At 45.4% G+C, this 17,347-nt stretch overlaps 1 protein-coding gene across 1 annotated transcript in view; it reads left to right on the top strand.

Moving 5' to 3' along the window:
* ITIH5 (inter-alpha-trypsin inhibitor heavy chain 5) overlaps positions 1–13,583 on the top strand; it is a 48,057-nt gene extending 34,474 nt beyond the window's left edge. Inside the window, exons 8-14 of the mRNA XM_033162806.1 lie at positions 2,155–2,326; positions 4,080–4,389; positions 6,307–6,863; positions 7,554–7,607; positions 8,885–9,001; positions 11,536–11,913; positions 13,072–13,583. Of these exons, the coding sequence (XP_033018697.1) occupies positions 2,155–2,326; positions 4,080–4,389; positions 6,307–6,863; positions 7,554–7,607; positions 8,885–9,001; positions 11,536–11,913; positions 13,072–13,373 (1,890 nt within the window). The 3' untranslated portion in view covers positions 13,374–13,583. The remainder of the gene's footprint in view (positions 1–2,154; positions 2,327–4,079; positions 4,390–6,306; positions 6,864–7,553; positions 7,608–8,884; positions 9,002–11,535; positions 11,914–13,071) is intronic.
* Positions 13,584–17,347: the final 3,764 nt, after the last annotated feature.

Genomic DNA, 17,347 nt, shown 5'->3' with positions numbered 1-17,347 from the left:
CATCTTAAAAAGCAAAGACATCACCTTGCCGACAAAGGTCCGTATAGTTAAAGCTATGGTTTTCCCAGTAGTAATGTATGGAAGTGAGAGCTGGACCATAAAGAAGACTGATCACCGAAGAATTGATGCTTTTGAATTATGGTGCTGGAGGAGACTCTGGAGAGTCCCATGGACTGCAAGAAGATCAAATCTATCCATTCTTAAGGAAATCAGCCCTGAGTGCTCACTAGAAGGACAGATCCTGAAGCTGAGGCTCCAATACTTTGGCCACCTCATGAGAAGAGAAGACTCCCTGGAAAAGACCCTGGTGTTGGGAAAGATTGAGGGCACAAGGAGAAGGGGACGACAGAGGACGAGATGGTTGGACAGTGTTCTCAAAGCTACTAACATGAGTTTGACCAAACTGCGGGAGGCAGTGGAAGACAGGAGTGCCTGGCGTGCTCTGGTCCATGGGGTCACGGAGAGTCGGACACGACTGAACGACTAAACAACAACAATTAACAAGAGAATAAAACATTATATTAAATAAAGAACATGTCAAAGATTCCAGAGACAGTCAATTTGGCTGATGAGCCAATCAGGTTGAGAAGACCCCAGTGAATTTGTATTTTTTTGGGGGGGGGAATCCAGATAAATCTGGAATGCTGGGTATCTAATTGCAGCGTTGCGGATGTTTGGGTTCCGAGAAAAGGCGAATAAGAGGAGACATGATAGAGATTAATAAAAAAATATGCATAGCATGGAGAAAGTGCACAATTAAAGTAGGGATATATATGCAAAGCAGCAATCATACTGTGAATCAGGAAAGGCTGACCAAAGTATACTAGTGGCCAAAATTGCAGAAACCTTTGGGGGAAAGTGTGTTTCCAAGGTTTGATGGCCCATAACACCACTTTTTTCTTTTCTTTTAGTAACGCCATAAGATTATATATCAGTGGAATGATAATTTAATGAATAATGTAATGCAACAAAGTTTGTTCAGTTACAGTGGTGCCCCGCTAGACGAAAATAATTCGTTCTGCGAGTATTTTCGTCTAGCGAAGCGGCAATACAAACCATGGTTTTCGCTAGACGGAAAAAAAAAATCGTCTTGCGAGGCAGCCCCATAGGCAAATTCATCTTGCGGGGTAGCCTACCGCTAGACGAATGCCTTCGTCTAGCGAGTTTTTCGTCTAGCGAGGCATTTGTCTAGCGGGGCACCACTGTACCTGTATTCTATCAAAAGTTATAACCAAATAACCACAAAAAGGAAGAACAACTTGCTTGCAATAAAGTGTTTTGTCTGTGACTGCACATTCATGCATGCATGCATGCATGTAATCCCTTGGTGCTTCAGTAATTGTTGTTATTATTAATTAAATTTGCAAACACTGCCCTTCATCTGTAGATCTCAGGGCGGCTCACAAAGTAGAATCAACCAATTGAAATTAAAAAAAGAAGAAGTTGTAAACTAGCCCATGGTTGCAAAAGGGCATGTATACATTGCTGCATCTAGTGCGGGCACCCCCAAACTCCGCCATCCAGATGTTTTGGGACTACAACTCCCATCATCCCTAGCTAACAGGACCAGTGGTCAGAGATTATTGGAATTGTAGTCCCAAAACATCTGGAGGACCGAGTTTGGGGGTGCCTGATCTAGTGTAAATATTTGTTGTTTAGTCGTTTAGTTGTGTCCGACTCTTCGTGACCCCATGAACCAGAGCAGGCCAGGCACTCCTGTCTTCCACGGCCTCCCGCAGTTTTGTAGCTTCTCATGTTGGTAGCTTCGAGAACACTGTCCAACCATCTCATCCTCTGTCGTCCCCTTCTCCTTGTGCCCTCCATCTTTCCCAACATCAGGGTCTTTTCCAGGGAGTCTTCTCTTCTCATGAGGTGGCCAAAGTATTGGAGCCTCAGCTTCAGGATCTGTCCTTCCAGTGAGCACTCAGGGCTGATTCCCTTAAGAATGGATAGGTTTGATCTTCTTGCAGTCCATGGGACTCTCAAGAGTCTCCTCCAGCACCATAATTCAAAAGCATCAGTTCTTTGGCGATCTGCATTCTTTATGGTCCATCTCTCACTTTTATACATCACTACTGGGAAAACCATAGCTTTAACTATACGGAACTTTGTTGGAAATGTAAATATACATCCGGGTTATGTCTCTCGTTTCAGACCAAAGATGCCCTTTTCACCATTCTCCAGGATCTAAGGCCTGAGGATCACTTCAATATTATTGGCTTCTCCAATCGAATCAAGGTCTGGCAACAAGACCAGCTGGTGCCTGTGACTCTCAACAACATAAGAGATGCCAAGATCTACATCCATAACATGTCGCCTACTGGAGGTACTCCTGGTGTCAAGGAGGTGGGGGTGGCCTTGTGCTTTTTCAGTGAACCTGCAACTTCATATATGGCACAACACACAAATGAAGGCTCCACTGGCATAATAAATTCCATGTTATTATTATTAAATAATAATCCTTTCTGCGACAGAGGCGTTGTACACTTTAAACCGATATATGATCCAAAAGTTCATCCGGTGCAGCTTTCTTCCAGAGCCGCATCTCTAGGCTGCGAAAAGCTATACCTGTTGGATGTCTGCCTTTCGAGCAGATCTTAAAGGCACAGAGACAAGGTTCTGGAACTTGGAAACAAAGGAGGGGTTGCCTCTGAAGATCTACAAGAGGAGAAAGTGACCCAAATCCGTTGGTCTGTCTCCTCAACATAAGGCCACCATGACTAGTGGCTATGGATAGTACTCCATGAATTTGTCTTAATTCCCCTTTGTGAAAATCCACATGTCATACAGAGAGAAGTGAAAACGAAGTTTGCCTTCTCCTGGAACACTAGGAGAGGCTCTCAGTTCTCCAAGAAGGAGACATTGCTACGAGCCTCTGCGTATTGGCTCATCACAGGAGGGAATCATTTTTGGCATGTACCATGCAGAGCTGTGAAGCCAAGGGTTGAATCAGCTTGGTTGTTGACACACGCATACCGAAAGAATTAGTTTTCTCGCACAGTGGGACATTTCCAAAGAACCTTAGGTAGCTTTAGTCCAACCATGCAACAGAAAACTCAGTGCTGATGTCCTTTATGTTAGTATTTTGGTTAAAGGGGGGGGAAATAGATCGATAGAAGGAGATTTCACTGGATGTCTAGATCCAGGTTTGGGGCAAGCACTCTTTGGTGAGAAAGCTCCAGCAGAGATTTAAAATCACAAAACGTGCAGCAAGGTAAGGCATGGAAATATAGACTGTTAGACCAGAGCTTTCCAGACTTTTCATGTTGGTGACACACTTTTTAGACATGCATCATTTTGCGACACAGTAGTTCAGTTTTACTAGTGGATCAAAGGTTAAACTAATCCCTTTTCAGCCCTGGGAGGAGTGTGTGGAGCGTTTGCAAAACACACCTATACACTGCAGCCAACACACTTAACGTGTCGTGACACACAGTTTGGAAAGCTCTGTGTTAGACCTTTAAAATGCCACCTTGTAAGTTGCTTCCAAAACTACCCACTTACCACACGTTGGGTAAGTTAAAAATGGTTTACTTACAAACGCTTCAAAGGTCAGATTCATGTGTTTTTCCACACAACAGCAAGAAAACACAGGCAGCATAACTTAGTTTCAAAATGGCAGCTGTTTCTAAATTATTTGTATAGAAACACGAAGATGGCTTGCTAAGGCCATGTGGTTTAAGCCTGGAGCATCCAGCTTACTGGTCAGTTTCACATAGCAGGAACCAGGCAAAGGGCCTTCTCTGTAGTGAAACACCCTCCCATCCAATGTCAAGGAAATAAACAACTATCTGACTTTTAGAAGACATCTGAAGGCAACCCTGTTTAGGGAAGTTTTTAATGTTTGATTCTTTTGGTGTTTTTGATATTTTGATGGAAGCCGCCCAGAGTGCCTGGGGAAACCCAGCCAGATGGCTGGGGTAATAATAATAATAATAATAATAATAATAATAATAATAATATATTATTATTATTTATTGCAAAAAGGCAGAGAGATGGAATTTTTTTAAAAACTAGAAGCTGAGCAACTAACTCCCTATTCCCATGCCCGAGAGGTTAATTCTGCTGTGTCTTCCTAGGCACAAACATCAATGGGGCCCTCCAAATCAGCACCCAGATCCTCAATGACTACATCACCCAGAACGACATCGAAGCTCGGAGCGTCTCCTTGATCATCTTCCTGACTGACGGCCGTCCGACGGTTGGAGAGACGCAGTCCGCCAAGATCGTCAGCAACACCAAAGAGGCCATCCGCAACAGGTTCTGCCTCTTCACCATCGGCATTGGCAACGACGTGGACTACCAACTATTGGAGAGGCTGGCGCTGGAGAATTGCGGGATGACGCGGCGGATACGGGAAGACGAGGACGCTGCCGCGCAGCTGAAAGGGTGAGTGGAGAAAACGCAACCAGTTTTAAGCCCTGGCTGTTTGGATGTTCTACGTGCTGGGCGCAAATCCAGCTGTGGACTTCGGTGGGGCCTGGGGCGCTTCCAAGAGGCAGTTTGTTGCGGACTTGTTGCTCCTACGTAGCGACGTAGGAAGTTGCAGAGTCGGACCATTGGTCAGTCTATTTTTTATTTTATTTTATTTTTATTTAAATTAAGTGCATATACATATACATATTACGTATACAAACAAAATAGAAGGAAGGAAGGAAAGAAAAACTAAAAGAAAAATACTCTCAAATACACATCTTATATAAGGAAAACAAGCCATCTTATGTCCTCTTCTATTTTAGTAATATCTCCTTTTGCTACTTCTGGCTTGACTCCCTGATATATATCTTGACTTCCCTCCACCCCTAAACGTTCCCTAATAATATTTCCGGTTATCTGTTTTCAGTTAGTAAGTCAGTGGAGAAACATTTTGGTTTCCTGTGGGGTTAATAATAATAATAATAATAATAATAATAATAATAATAATAATAAATTTATTTTTTCTACCCCACCCATCTGGCTGGGTTTCCCCAGCCACTCTGGGCGGCTTCCAACAGAAGGTTAAAAATACATTAATCTACACTGTTTTTTTATTTTATTTTTCAATAATAATTTTTATTAGTTTTCAGTTACAACAATCCAATAACAATGCCTCATTATAACAATGCCAAATAATGATGGCAATCATTGAGATGCCAAATTATACAGGTGAAGCGTTCAAACTCACTCCTTCCTGTGTGTGGCAATTCTTCTGTCTGTAATGTTTCTTCCCGTCCTCATAGAATATTATGTCTTATCTTTTGCCTGTTGTTGCTGGGCTAGCGTCCCATTGTTGTTTCGGAAGTTCTCCATTCCTTCCATCCCTGCTTCATTGTTTTGCAACTTCAGCAGCAGCTGCAAAAGTCGCACTGTCTCCATAAAAACCCTCTTTTTGCCATCTTTCTCTCTCAGCCTGGGAAGGAGAGCAAGCTGTCGAACTTCAAATAACTTCTGCAAGGCAGTTTGCTGTGGACTTGGTGCTGCTTGTAGGGAAATAGGTAGTTGGTGAGTCAGACCACCGGTCAGTCTAATATGGTATTGCCTGTACTGTCTGGCAGCCCCTTTCCAGGGTCTCACACTGGGATCTCTCCCAGCCCTAACTGGAGATGCCAGAGATTGAACCTGGGACCTTTTGCATGCAAATGTATTCCGCTCTGGTCAGACCTCACCTGGAATACTGTGTCCAGTTCTGGGCACCACAGTTCAAGAAGGATACTGACAAGCTGGAACGTGTCCAGAGGAGGGCAACCAAAATGGTCAAAGGCCTAGAAACGATGCCTTATGAGGAACGGCTTAGGGAGCTGGGTATGTTTAGCCTGGAGAAGAGAAGGTTAAGGGCTGATATGATAGCCATGTTCAAATATATCAAAGGATGTCATATAGAGGAGGGAGAAAGGTTGTTTTCTGCTGCTCCAGAGAAGCGGACACGGAGCAATGGATTCAAACTACAAGAAAGAAGATTCCATCTAAACATTAGGAAGAACTTCCTGACAGTAAGAGCTGTTCGACAGTGTGGTGGAGTCTCCTTCTTTGGAGGTCTTTAAGCGGAGGCTTGATAGCCATCTGTCAGGAATGCTTTAATGGTGTTTCCTGCTTGGCAGGGGGTTGGACTTGTGGTCTCTTCCAACTCTATGATTCTATGATTCTATGATTCTATAAGCCCAAGAGGCTCAGTGGTTTAGACCACTGCGCTGCACAAGTTGGGAATCTGATGCAGGGCTATTATATTTGTTATCTGCTGTAAGGGATGCCTGTCTGCTTCCACTATGCTCTGCTTATATAGTAATGTCACCCCTTGGAGCTTCTCAATAACAAACTGTTCCTACGCAGGTTCTATGACGAGATCGGGACGCCTCTTCTTTCCGACATCCGGATCGATTACCCTACGGACAGCGTGGAGCAAGTGACCCAGAACCTATTCCCCAACTACTTCAATGGCTCTGAAATTGTCATTGCCGGGAAGCTCTTCAACAAGACAGCTGACCGCTTACATGTGGAGGTGACAGCCAGCAACAGCGACAAGTATGTCCTCCTGAAAACCGACGTGGCCGTAGACCTCTCTGCCAAGAACCATGTTGGACTGGCCTCCAGGGGTGCCGAAGACCCCACGGATGATCAGAACTACGTCGAACGGACTTGGAGCTACCTCACCATCAAGGAGCTGATGACCTCCTGGCTGAAGAGCGATGACAGCGAAGAGAAGGAGACGCTGAGGGAGAGAGCCGAGAAGCTGGCCCTCGCGTACAATTTTGTCACCCCCTTCACCATGCTGAAGATGAAGGAGCTTGCGAGCCAGACGGACCTCCCAAAAGAGGTTTACACCGGCCCATCAACCGAAGGAGTTGGGGAGATCGTACAGGGGCTGCAAGGTCACCGGGCACCATCAGGTAAGCATGATGCCCATTTTCTTACGTTCTGAGTCCCAAGAATTGTGTGCAGGTATTATGTCAAACGATGTGGGAATACAATGTGTCTATCACCATGCAGTTTAGTTGTGGTTTTTTGTTCTTGAAGCTTTAGCCTTTCTGTAGCCTATTCACGTACAAGGAGGAGGTTTCAGCAGGCTGGGGGACCCCAAGGCTTGCAGAAGTTAGGAAAATATATGTTGGGGGCAGAGGCCCCTGAACAGCCCCAGGAAGGCTGAGTGGCCATGGAAATCAGATCGATCATTGGGTGGGGAGAGCAGAAAACTCGACGGCAGGAGGAATGAAATGGAGAACTCTGGAGCATGTAATGTCTTTTAAATGCCACATAAACTGATTCATTTAAATTGAGCCACAACTATACGGTTGCGATTCTTTTTTTAAACTACCATTAAAGCTTGAAAGGACAAAGGAAAAACAGTGTACAGAAATGAACACCAAATATTAAGCGTATTTTTAAAAGGCAGAAATTAAAGAAGAGAAGAAAAAAAGGAGAAAAACTTCAGATAGTTGTGATTCCTGCATTGCAGTAGGTTGGACTAGATGGCTCTTTGAGTCAACTCTACAATTCTATGATATTCTTTGGACAAAAGGGAACCGTAAATTGCAATCATGTTTGTTTTCTCCTCCCTGTTTTTTTTCCTGGCTATCTAGGGTCTGTTCTTGCAAAGCCGGCGAAGCAAAAAGTTGAAGTCACGAAAACATCAGGTAAGTCCCCTAAGTAAGACAGGTTGTTCCTGTTCAGCATATTCTCTTAACTTAGCACAAACTTTCTGAAAGTGTCTTAACAGTTTCCTGCAAAAGGCGTCGGTACAGCAAGCAAGCAGGACTCTTTTGAGTGCAGGAGAATATTACCAAGGCGGCCTTGGATCTCCTCACCATTCACGAGACCTCAGACAATTTGGGTGGGGAGCACCTTAAACCGTGAACCCTCATCTGCTGGTCTCAAGGAACGAAGTGTGACTGTGACATGGAAGAGCTGTCCCCGTATGTTGATGGCGGATTGGGCCACCAATTTTGACCCAGAAATGAACACAACTCGAATTTCACTTTGTTGTTGTTTAGTCGTTTAGTCATGTCCAACTCTTCATGACCCCATGGACCAGAGCGCACCAGGCACTCCTGTCTTCCACTGCCTCCTGCAGTTTGGTCAGACTCATGTTGATAGCTTTGAGAACACTGTCCAACCATCTCATCCTCTGTCGTCCCCTTCTCCTTGTGCCCTCCATCTTTCCCAACATCAGGGTCTTTTCCAGGGAGTCTTCTCTTCTCATGAGGTGGCCAAAGTATTGGAGCCTCAGCTTCAGGATATGTCCTTCCAGCTCAGGGCTGATTTCCTTCAGAATGGATAGGTTTGAACTTCTTGCAGTCCATGGGACTCTCAAGAGTCTCCTCCAGCACCATAATTCAAAAGCATCAATTCTTCAGCGATCAGCCTTCTTTATGGTCCAGCTCTCACTTCCGTACATTACTACTGGGAAAACCATAGCTTTAACTATACGGACCTTTGTCGGCAAGGTGATGTCTTTGCTTTTTAAGATGCTGTCTAGGTTTGTCATTGCATTAAGACAAACCATAGTTTCTTTCTTTGTTTCATCCAAAACATGGGAGACTGTGGTTTGTGCACACAGAGTGAGCTTGGGGCTCGTTCCTAGCTGCATCAGATAAAACCCACAAAAACATCTGCCCCAATAAATCGTAGTCTTGAAGGCATCTCAAGTTCCCCTACATTCAGCCGTAGTCCATTGTGGATGGTCTTCTTTGGAGTCTTACCTATAGTCTAGTTTGCTTTTCCTTTTAGCAAAACCTTACCCCCAAAGCTACAAAATGTTCATGGTGGTACTGGAGGGAAGAAGCAAGAGGTCTCTTCGCAAATGGGGTCTGGTGGTGGTAGCATTTTTGTTTGGTGCTGTGTGTGCTGGTTTGGGTGGGAGCCTTAAAGTCTGCGACTCTGCATTATTGTTATTCAATTCTTGTCTTTCCAGCGGATGGGGACCCTCATTTTGTCGTCGACTTCCCCTTGAGCAAGCTAACAGTGTGCTTCAACATTGACGGGGAACCAGGAGACATCCTCAGATTGGTTTCCGACCATAAGAACTCTGGTATGTTGTAAGGAAGAAAGAAATGTTTAGTTTGTGTGTCAGCAGAGCTAGATTAAAGGTAAAGGTATAGGGACCCCTGACCATTAGGTCCAGTCGCGGACGACTCTGGGGTTGCGGTGCCCATCTTGCTTTAGTGGCACGAGGGAGCCGGCATACAGCTTCCGGGTCATGTGGCCAGCATGACTAAGCCACTTCTGGCGAACCAGAGCAGTGCACAGAAACACCGTTTACCTTCCCGCCGGAGTGGTACCTATTTATCTACTTGCACTTTGACGTGCTTTCGAATTGCTAGGTTGGAAGGAGCAGGGACCGAGCAACGGGAGCTCACCCCGTCGTGGGGATTTGAACCGCCGACCTTCTGATCAGCAAGCCCTAGGCTCTGTGGTTTAACCCACAGCACCACCCGCTTCCCAATAGATTAACAGCGTGCAAAAAAAGGCAGTCATTCTCCTTCTCCTTTAGCAGTGCCTCCATTCGTTTAGAAGTGATGGGGGGGAGCCCTGGGTCTCTGAGTTGCCACCCTGCCCAAAGAGAGGTGCCTTCTCACACTGCCCCACAGGGGCCTGGGAAGCACCCCCTGGCCAGCCCCAGAGGCACCATTCGCATGGGGAGCTTGTAGTCAGGGCTGCTGCAACAAACAGCTGTGCTGGTAGGCAGAGACGCGAGAGGGCATCAGAGGAGGGAGGGAAGGGAAGAGAGACAGAGGCCAGTGTTGCCCACGGCACCCCTGACCACCATTCAAGGCACCCCAGGGTGCCATGGCACTCTGGTTCAAAACCACTGTTGTAACCCACACTGGGACCTTGTGTTGAACAACGGGCAAGGAATGGAAATAAAAATAACCAAGAATGCTAATTGCTACCCATGTGTCAAATGCCAGGAGCCTCCAAGGAACATGTTACACCAGAGTTTTGTGGAGTTCCATGACTGGACTGGTTATAATTTCCTTCTCCAAAATGCAGAGGGAATTATCTGGATCAGGGCCACAGTGGAGGGAAGGGGGGGCAAGCCTCCCCACCTACATTGGATGTCTGTGTGGATTTGGACCCTTGTGTCGTCCCGTCCCCTCCCCACACAATTCCTTTGATACAGTTTGCCTCCAGAAGCAGATTAAATCAAGTCGATGGGAGCTATCGAGTTAAAACGTTTCCGTCATAATAGTTTTAGGAGTCTTGAGCTTCTGATCTGGCCTGGAATTCCTAAGCAGCTGTGATTTGTAAGAGGATTATTTATATGGCAGCAAACTTCTTGACCAGCCAGGGCATTTGGGGGGGGGGGTTGACCATGAGAGTGAACAAGGCAACCATAGTTTTACATAAAAGAGGCAAACAAGACCTTTAAGAGAGATCTTGTGACCTCTTCCTTGTTCCACTCACTCCATAATTCAGTGTACTTTGTTAGTTGGATAGTTAAAATTAGGACAACCCCAAACTCCTTTGGAATAAGGATGGGTGAAGCTGTCAATTTCTGTCCATCCCCCAGTCTTTATGTTCATTTCTCCATGTTTGCAACTATATTTTTAAGTCCTCGCGAAAATTCGTCTGCATTTTAGTACAAGTTTCTCTTAAAATATTCACGCCTAAGCAATATTACACATATTTTTGCAAAGCATTTTTTTCCATTTATGCACACTTTACCCAAGTATGTGCTTTTGTTTTAGGAAGAACTTTCTGCAAATATCCATTTTGATTGATACTTGCCCAAAGACATACAAAAGTCCATACCCGATGCAAGTATCTTTTTGTAATATACCAGAATAAAAGAAATGCTTTTAACAATCTAACCGAAAAAGGAGCGAAAGCAAAACGAAGAAAAGAGGGAAAGTGGGGGGGGGGGGAGATAGAGAAATAAAATGAAATAAAAAGACTTTTGGTTCTCTGTCCTGCGGCTAAATATAGTATTCATTCATTAACATCCAACTATTCTAGTTACAGGTAGGTAGCCTTGTTGGTCTGCCGTAGTCGAAAGAAAATAAAAATTTAAAAATTCCTTCCAGTAGCATCTTGGAGACCAACTAAGTTTGTAGAAGAAGTGTGCATGCACACAAAAGCTCATACCAAGAACAAACTTAGTTGGTCTCTAAGGTGCTACTGGAATGAATTATTATTATTTTTTGATCCAACTATTCTGTTTTCTATAAACCAATATTCTGTCAGTCTTCAAATCCAGATATTACAAGTTCATTTTCCCTTCCATGCAGAAAGTCCATAAGAAGTTTAAATATTAGGAAGAACTCTTCAATAGTGAAACAGACTCCATCAAAAGATGGTGGACACTCCTTCGCTGGAGGTTTTCAAACAGAGATTGGATGGCCATCTGCCATGGATTCTTTAGTTGAGATTCCTGCATTGCAGGGGGTTGGAAGAGACTATATTTGGGTCCCTTCCAACTCTGCAATTTTATGATCCTTAAAAAAAAGAAAAAAGGTGTGTCTCAGAAATCCAATTCATGTAGCAGACTCTACAAAAAGCTTGTCGTTCCTGAACGTTCCTCTCAGCTCACCATTTCCTTTTGGTTCTTCCTTGCCCCTTAAGGTGTGACCGTGAATGGCCAGCTGGTGGGCGCCCCTGCCCCTCGCAGAGGCCATAAGAAGCAAAGGACCTATTTTAGAAGCATCACCATTCTCAGCAACAAACCAGAAAGGTCCTACCTGGAGGTCACTCCCACGAAGGTCATCATCGATGATGGGAAGAGGCTCATCCTGCCTTGCGACCGCAGCGCCACGGTAGCAAGCAGGAACCTTGAGGTATCCATTGTGGCCAGTTCCAACGTCACCGTGGCCATAAGGGGCACCATCGGTTTCGTTGTTCTGATCCACCACTACAAGAACCCCGCTCCCTACCAAAAGGATCATCTGGGCTTCTACATCTCCAACAGCCAAGGCCTTTCTCCAAGCTCCCATGGGCTGATCGGTAAGAGGGAACCACTCTGAGAACGTATGGTGCAAGGCCATGGATCCTAAATTATCCCAGCTCCAGGAATTAGGGACAGGGAACTTCAAACTGGGAAGCAGAAGATCCCAGTTGTGCAAGAATGAGTTGGTACAATGCCTATCCTTTTAAAAATGAGGCAAATGGGGACCTGCAACAAAATGTTGCAACGTAGAATGCTTCTGTTCAGGGTTATTGCTCCTCCTTCTATTTCCTCCCCTGTTCTCTCCCCAGTCCCACCCCACCCCCACCCCAAGTTAGCATTTGGTGGCCACTGAGCCATGGGAAGTATGTCTCTCTAGGATTTCCCCCGCCCCAAATATCTTTGGGATTCTTGCAATCCTTGGGGTTCCACCAAGCCACACCTGTGCAGCAGAGGGCTAGTGTTTTAGCTACTTAAGGGGCAAGAGAGCAGCCTTTATTTATTTATTTATTTATTTATTTATTTATTTATTTCATTATCCTACCACATTCATGTTTTTGGAATATATCCCAGCTATAAAGAATCCTGTGTCCGTGGTGGTTGGGTGATAGACCCTTGACTCTTTGTGCGTCTAAAAACTAATCATGCTATAGGTTTAATAGAAGAGCTAACAGGGCTTAGTGAGCAGGAAGAGGCTGTGGCAGAGTGCAGTCCAGAATTAGAGGCAGACGCAAGGGGGGGGGGCAAGAGGCAGAGATGAGTCAAATTTGTGAAGAAGCCGAAGGGTTTCCTCCTGCTGCTGTGACTAGCTCCTCCACCCCTGGTCTCCCTGGACCAGAAGAGGTATGAAAAGGGAGGAAGAGAGACAGGCATGCTGGGGGAGTCTCAGATTGCCTAGGAAGGACCTGGGGGAGGAGAACAACAACTGTGGGAACCTTCAGTCCCAACTGTGTCATAGGTGCAAGATCTACTGGGACAAACTGCTGTGCTCAGTAGGACTGCCCCCCTGAGTCGACCTGGTTTCCTTGAATAAAGAGTTAACTTCACAGAAGCCGTGTGATTTATTGCTGATAAATCTCCCCCTCTGGTCTAAGGGGAGAACGTGTCACATGGCAGGAGCCACCACAGTGAAGGCCCTGCTATGATTGCTTGCAAGATGACTGCAAGACTTATCTGTATTCATACCTCTGACAAGCTCTCCCTTTCCTCCTACACAGGTCAGTTCTTACACCAGGATATTAAGCTCACTACCCAAGAGCCTCTTAGAGAGAGAGACCAAATGTCCAGTGGGAACCTAACGAAAAGCATGGACATAAATGCTGGGAACACGTTAGAGCTGAAAGGGCGCTCAATTGCTGTCGTATGGAAGCAGAGGAAGATCTACAATGGCGAACAGGAAGTGGACTGCTGGTTTGCCAAGAACAACGCAGAGAAACTGATCGATGGGGCCTATAAGGATTACTTGGCTTCTCACCCTTTTGACACAGGGACTAGCTCCTTGGTGGAAAACCGACTCTGAGGAGAAAAAGAAGCCCACTTGCTTTTTGACACAGAGGAAGCCATTTGGTCCCGAGGAGATTCCTGCACTTTGACAGCGCTTTGCAAAGCCAAAGAAATCAAGATTTCTTTTTAAAGGAATTCTGTTTATGCGAGGCAGCTGCCTGCTCTCTGGTTCACTAAAGGACATTTTCCCAAGTGACTCCAATAAGGTTTAATGTGGACTTTTTTTTTTAAGGAACAATAAAAGTTTGCGAATATTGTCCGCGGTGCCCGTAATACAGGAAATAGCTTACAGAATGTGGGCTATTTCATTCGAATGAACAGTTTTTAAAAGTGCATATTTTTGCACTCCACAGTTGGGGTGCTACGTTTTCATTGAGTCTGAAAGCTCACAAACCAGCCCAAATAAGGCACTTTTAATAGATCCCGTTGATTTCAGCAGGCAAGGTTAATTTCTCCCTTGAGATCAATGGGATTTAAATGCCCTTCGCTTCAATTTAATCATCCCTATCACAATCAATCTGCTTCTCTCTGGTGGGGAGAGTATCTTCCTGTGTTTGCATGCAGAAGGTTCCCAGTCCAATCCCCGGCCATGTCCGGATATGACTGGGAATGTCTCCCTGCCTGAAACCCTGGAGGGTTGCTGCCAGTCCGTGTAAGCACTACTGAGCTAGATGGACCAATGGTCTGACTTACTATAAGGCAGCTTTCCATGTTTTAGTTAAGAATAAGAACGCAAGTCCCATGCACAGCTCAATTTACACCATCATGCAGATGCAGGCAACAGAAAAATCCTTTCTAGTGCCTCCTTTGTCTCAGAACAAAACAACATTTTTGGTAGCGTGGTTCCCAAATCTGTTGCCCTCCAATTACTAACTTTCTTGTGAAAAGAGGCTTCTATTTTCCTGCCTCGTTCCTCAGGGCAGGATTTTTTTTCCACGTGGTGCTTTGAATTTATATTAATATTTATCGTATTAAACCCCTTTCTCCAGTGCTGTGCAGCCTCCCTGGCTGCCTGAACTTGTTGATCTGTGAATGCTCCAGGGGAGGAGTTGTAGATGTTTTGGGACTACAACTCCCATCATCCCTAGCTAACAGGACCGGTGTTCAGGGATGATGGGAATTGTAGTCCCAAAACATTTGGAGGGCCAAGTTTGGGGATGCCTGCCCTAGGCTTTCATTTAAGGGTGGGCAGCTGGGGAGGCTGAAGAATGCAGACCACTGGTGGGATGATTTGCAGAATGAAACAATGGTACACTCACCAAAAAAATCACCCACCTCAAAATGATGGTAAGATCAATACTACCCCTGCCCATGATAATCCCACTGGATTTTTCTCTCCTTTGATAATTCTGCAGTGCAATTTCTTTTATCATTGAGGAAGATTTTTGTTGGGTTTTTTTAAAAGGTGGGAGACTAGATTTAGGAAAGTGTTTGTGTAATATCCTTGCAAATCCCTTTGTGATGTCTGTCAATATATTAATTCAATTTTACTGAGGCTAAAAAAGGAAACTCAGCCCCAGGCTAAAACATTGAGCCGACTGCATCCCGACATTCCAATCTATTGTTTGATTGTATTGTGCAGTGTGCAGACCTCTGAAGATCTGGCATGCTGTGTATCCACAGGTCCAGTTGAAACCAGCACTTAGCCTCCAATCCTCCTTGGGAAAACAGACTCACCCCAGCAACATGTGAATAATAAAGGAAAGGGTGTCTCTGACAATGTGCAGAGTGTTTGGTTTTTTTGCTTCATTGGGTTATCGCAGCTGCTCAGACTCGGGGCCAGAGTTTCCAGTTCATTTTTCAGATAAGCTTGAGTGTAGGTAGCCCCTCTGCTGGAAAAATTAAAATTGGGTGGACCCTAACTTGGGGGCAAGGCCACGATCCAATCAGCGACAGAGCAACAGTAGTAGAGTGTCCCAATCAAGGTAACAGTCCCACTCTATTCCACTTTGGTCAGACCCTACCTGGAATACCGTGTCCGGTTCTCGGCACTGCAATTTAAGAAAGATATTGACAAGCTGGAATGTGTGCAGAGGAGGGCGATCAAGGGTCTGGAAGCCACGTTTTATGAGGAACGGTTGAGGGAGTTTAGCCTGGATAAGAGGAGACCGAGAGGAGAAATGAGAGGGTCGAGGGTGCTTGCCAGACAAAGGAATGCACAGGGCAGATAGTTAAGTATTTATCGTCAAAGATTACACAGACACTACTACAGCTCTAGGTATCACGAGGGCTCCGCTCTATGGAGCAGTTGCAGCAACAAGGGGCCACTCCCCTCCACCAGCTTATGTACCTTCCACCGACGGGGAAACACCCTCTGCTCCTCCCTTTTCAGTTCCCTCCTGGTTCTGTGAGACAGTGGTGCAGGAGAGGGTGGTCTGGCATGCCTCTCCCTCCTCTTCTTCCAACCCATCCTGTGCTCCAACCTCCACCTCTGAAGCTTCTGAGCCTTGCCTCCTGGCACAGACAGAGTAGAATGGGGCAAAATTTGGCCCGTTCTAATATTTACCAAATTCACAGCTTTTCGGGAACTGATCAGCAACTCCTCTCTGAAATGTGCAATTCTTTGGATTTTATTGCGCGCCTCTCCAAACAAAGCATCCCAAAGTTTCTAAATGCATATGCTGGGCGATGCTTTGCACCCACAAAAAGGGTACCTTGGGATAAATGGGTATGCTTATATTTCCACCCAGCTCGGGAGTGAGTCTAGCGCACTCCTTTAGAGCATGTTAAAAAGCATCCAGTACAGTCACAGGTAAGAAAAGTTTGGATTTGATATCCCACTTTATCACTACCCGAAGGAGTCTCAAAGCGGCTAACATTCTCCTTTCCCTTCCTCCCCCACAACAAACACTCTGTGAGGTGAGTGAGGCTGAGAGACTTCAGAGAAGTGTTACTAGCCCAAGGTCACCCAGCAGCTGCATGTGGAGGAGCGGAGACGCGAACCCGGTTCCCCAGATTACAAGTCTACTGCTCTTAACCACTACACCACACTGGCTCTCAGGTAACAGCCCTGAGTAGCTGCTGCCAGTCAACGTTAGCAAAGCTCCACAAACCAATATATCAGTCTCCCACCAGAGCCAGCTGGTATCCTCCAGAGGTTTTGGACTCCAGCTCCCATCAGTCCCGGCCAACATGGTCAATAGTCAAGGATGCTGGGAACTGTAGTCTAACCAATGACCTAGTAGAACGAAGCTTCCCTTGTTTAGGGTCTGTGGCTCTATGGTCAAAGGCCCCTGTTGGCTGAAAAGGGTTCAGCAGTTACCAATATATCCTCTGCTGTCTTGAGAAAAGACCATCCCTAGAAACCCCAAATTGGGGGAACTGTATTGCTCCGTAAGAGATCATAGATTCTTAGGACCTAATTTAGTAGGGCAAAGGTATTAAGCATCCTACTACAGTGGTACCTTGGTTTCTCAAACTTAATCTGTTCCAAAACCAAAGCGTTCCAAAACCAAGGCGCGCTTTCCCATAGAAAGCAATGTAAAAAGGATTGATCCGTTCCAGACTTTTAAAAACAACCCCTAAAACAGCAATTTAACAGGAATTTCACTATCTAACGAGGCCATTGATCCATGAAATGAAAGCAAGAAACAATGTACTGCAGTCACACAATCAATCAGTAGCTGAACTGGGTTCCACACAAGTCACAAAAACAAAACAAGAGGTGCCAAAACAAAAATACAAAATAAATAGCAAAAACAGACAGACCTCAGCGTGACACTCAAAATGGAGCACGTTCGGCTTCCGAAAAAAGATCGCAAACCGGAACAATTACTTCCAGGTTTGCAGTGTTTGGGTTCCAAGTTGTTTGACTACTAAGCCATTCGAAAACCAAGGTCCCACTGTATTGCGCTGTGCTTCCCTCCACAGTGGTGTCTCGAACCCAAAGGAAGTCTAGGTCACAGAATTGTAGAGTCGGAAGGGACCACTAGGATCCTTTGCCTAACATGGGTCTCGAACCCCCGACCCTGAGATTGAGAGTCTCATGCT

Source organism: Lacerta agilis, chromosome 10 (assembly GCF_009819535.1).
Source record: "Lacerta agilis isolate rLacAgi1 chromosome 10, rLacAgi1.pri, whole genome shotgun sequence".
Classification (NCBI taxonomy): domain Eukaryota; kingdom Metazoa; phylum Chordata; class Lepidosauria; order Squamata; family Lacertidae; genus Lacerta; species Lacerta agilis.
This window is presented reverse-complemented; position numbering and strand designations above follow the sequence as displayed.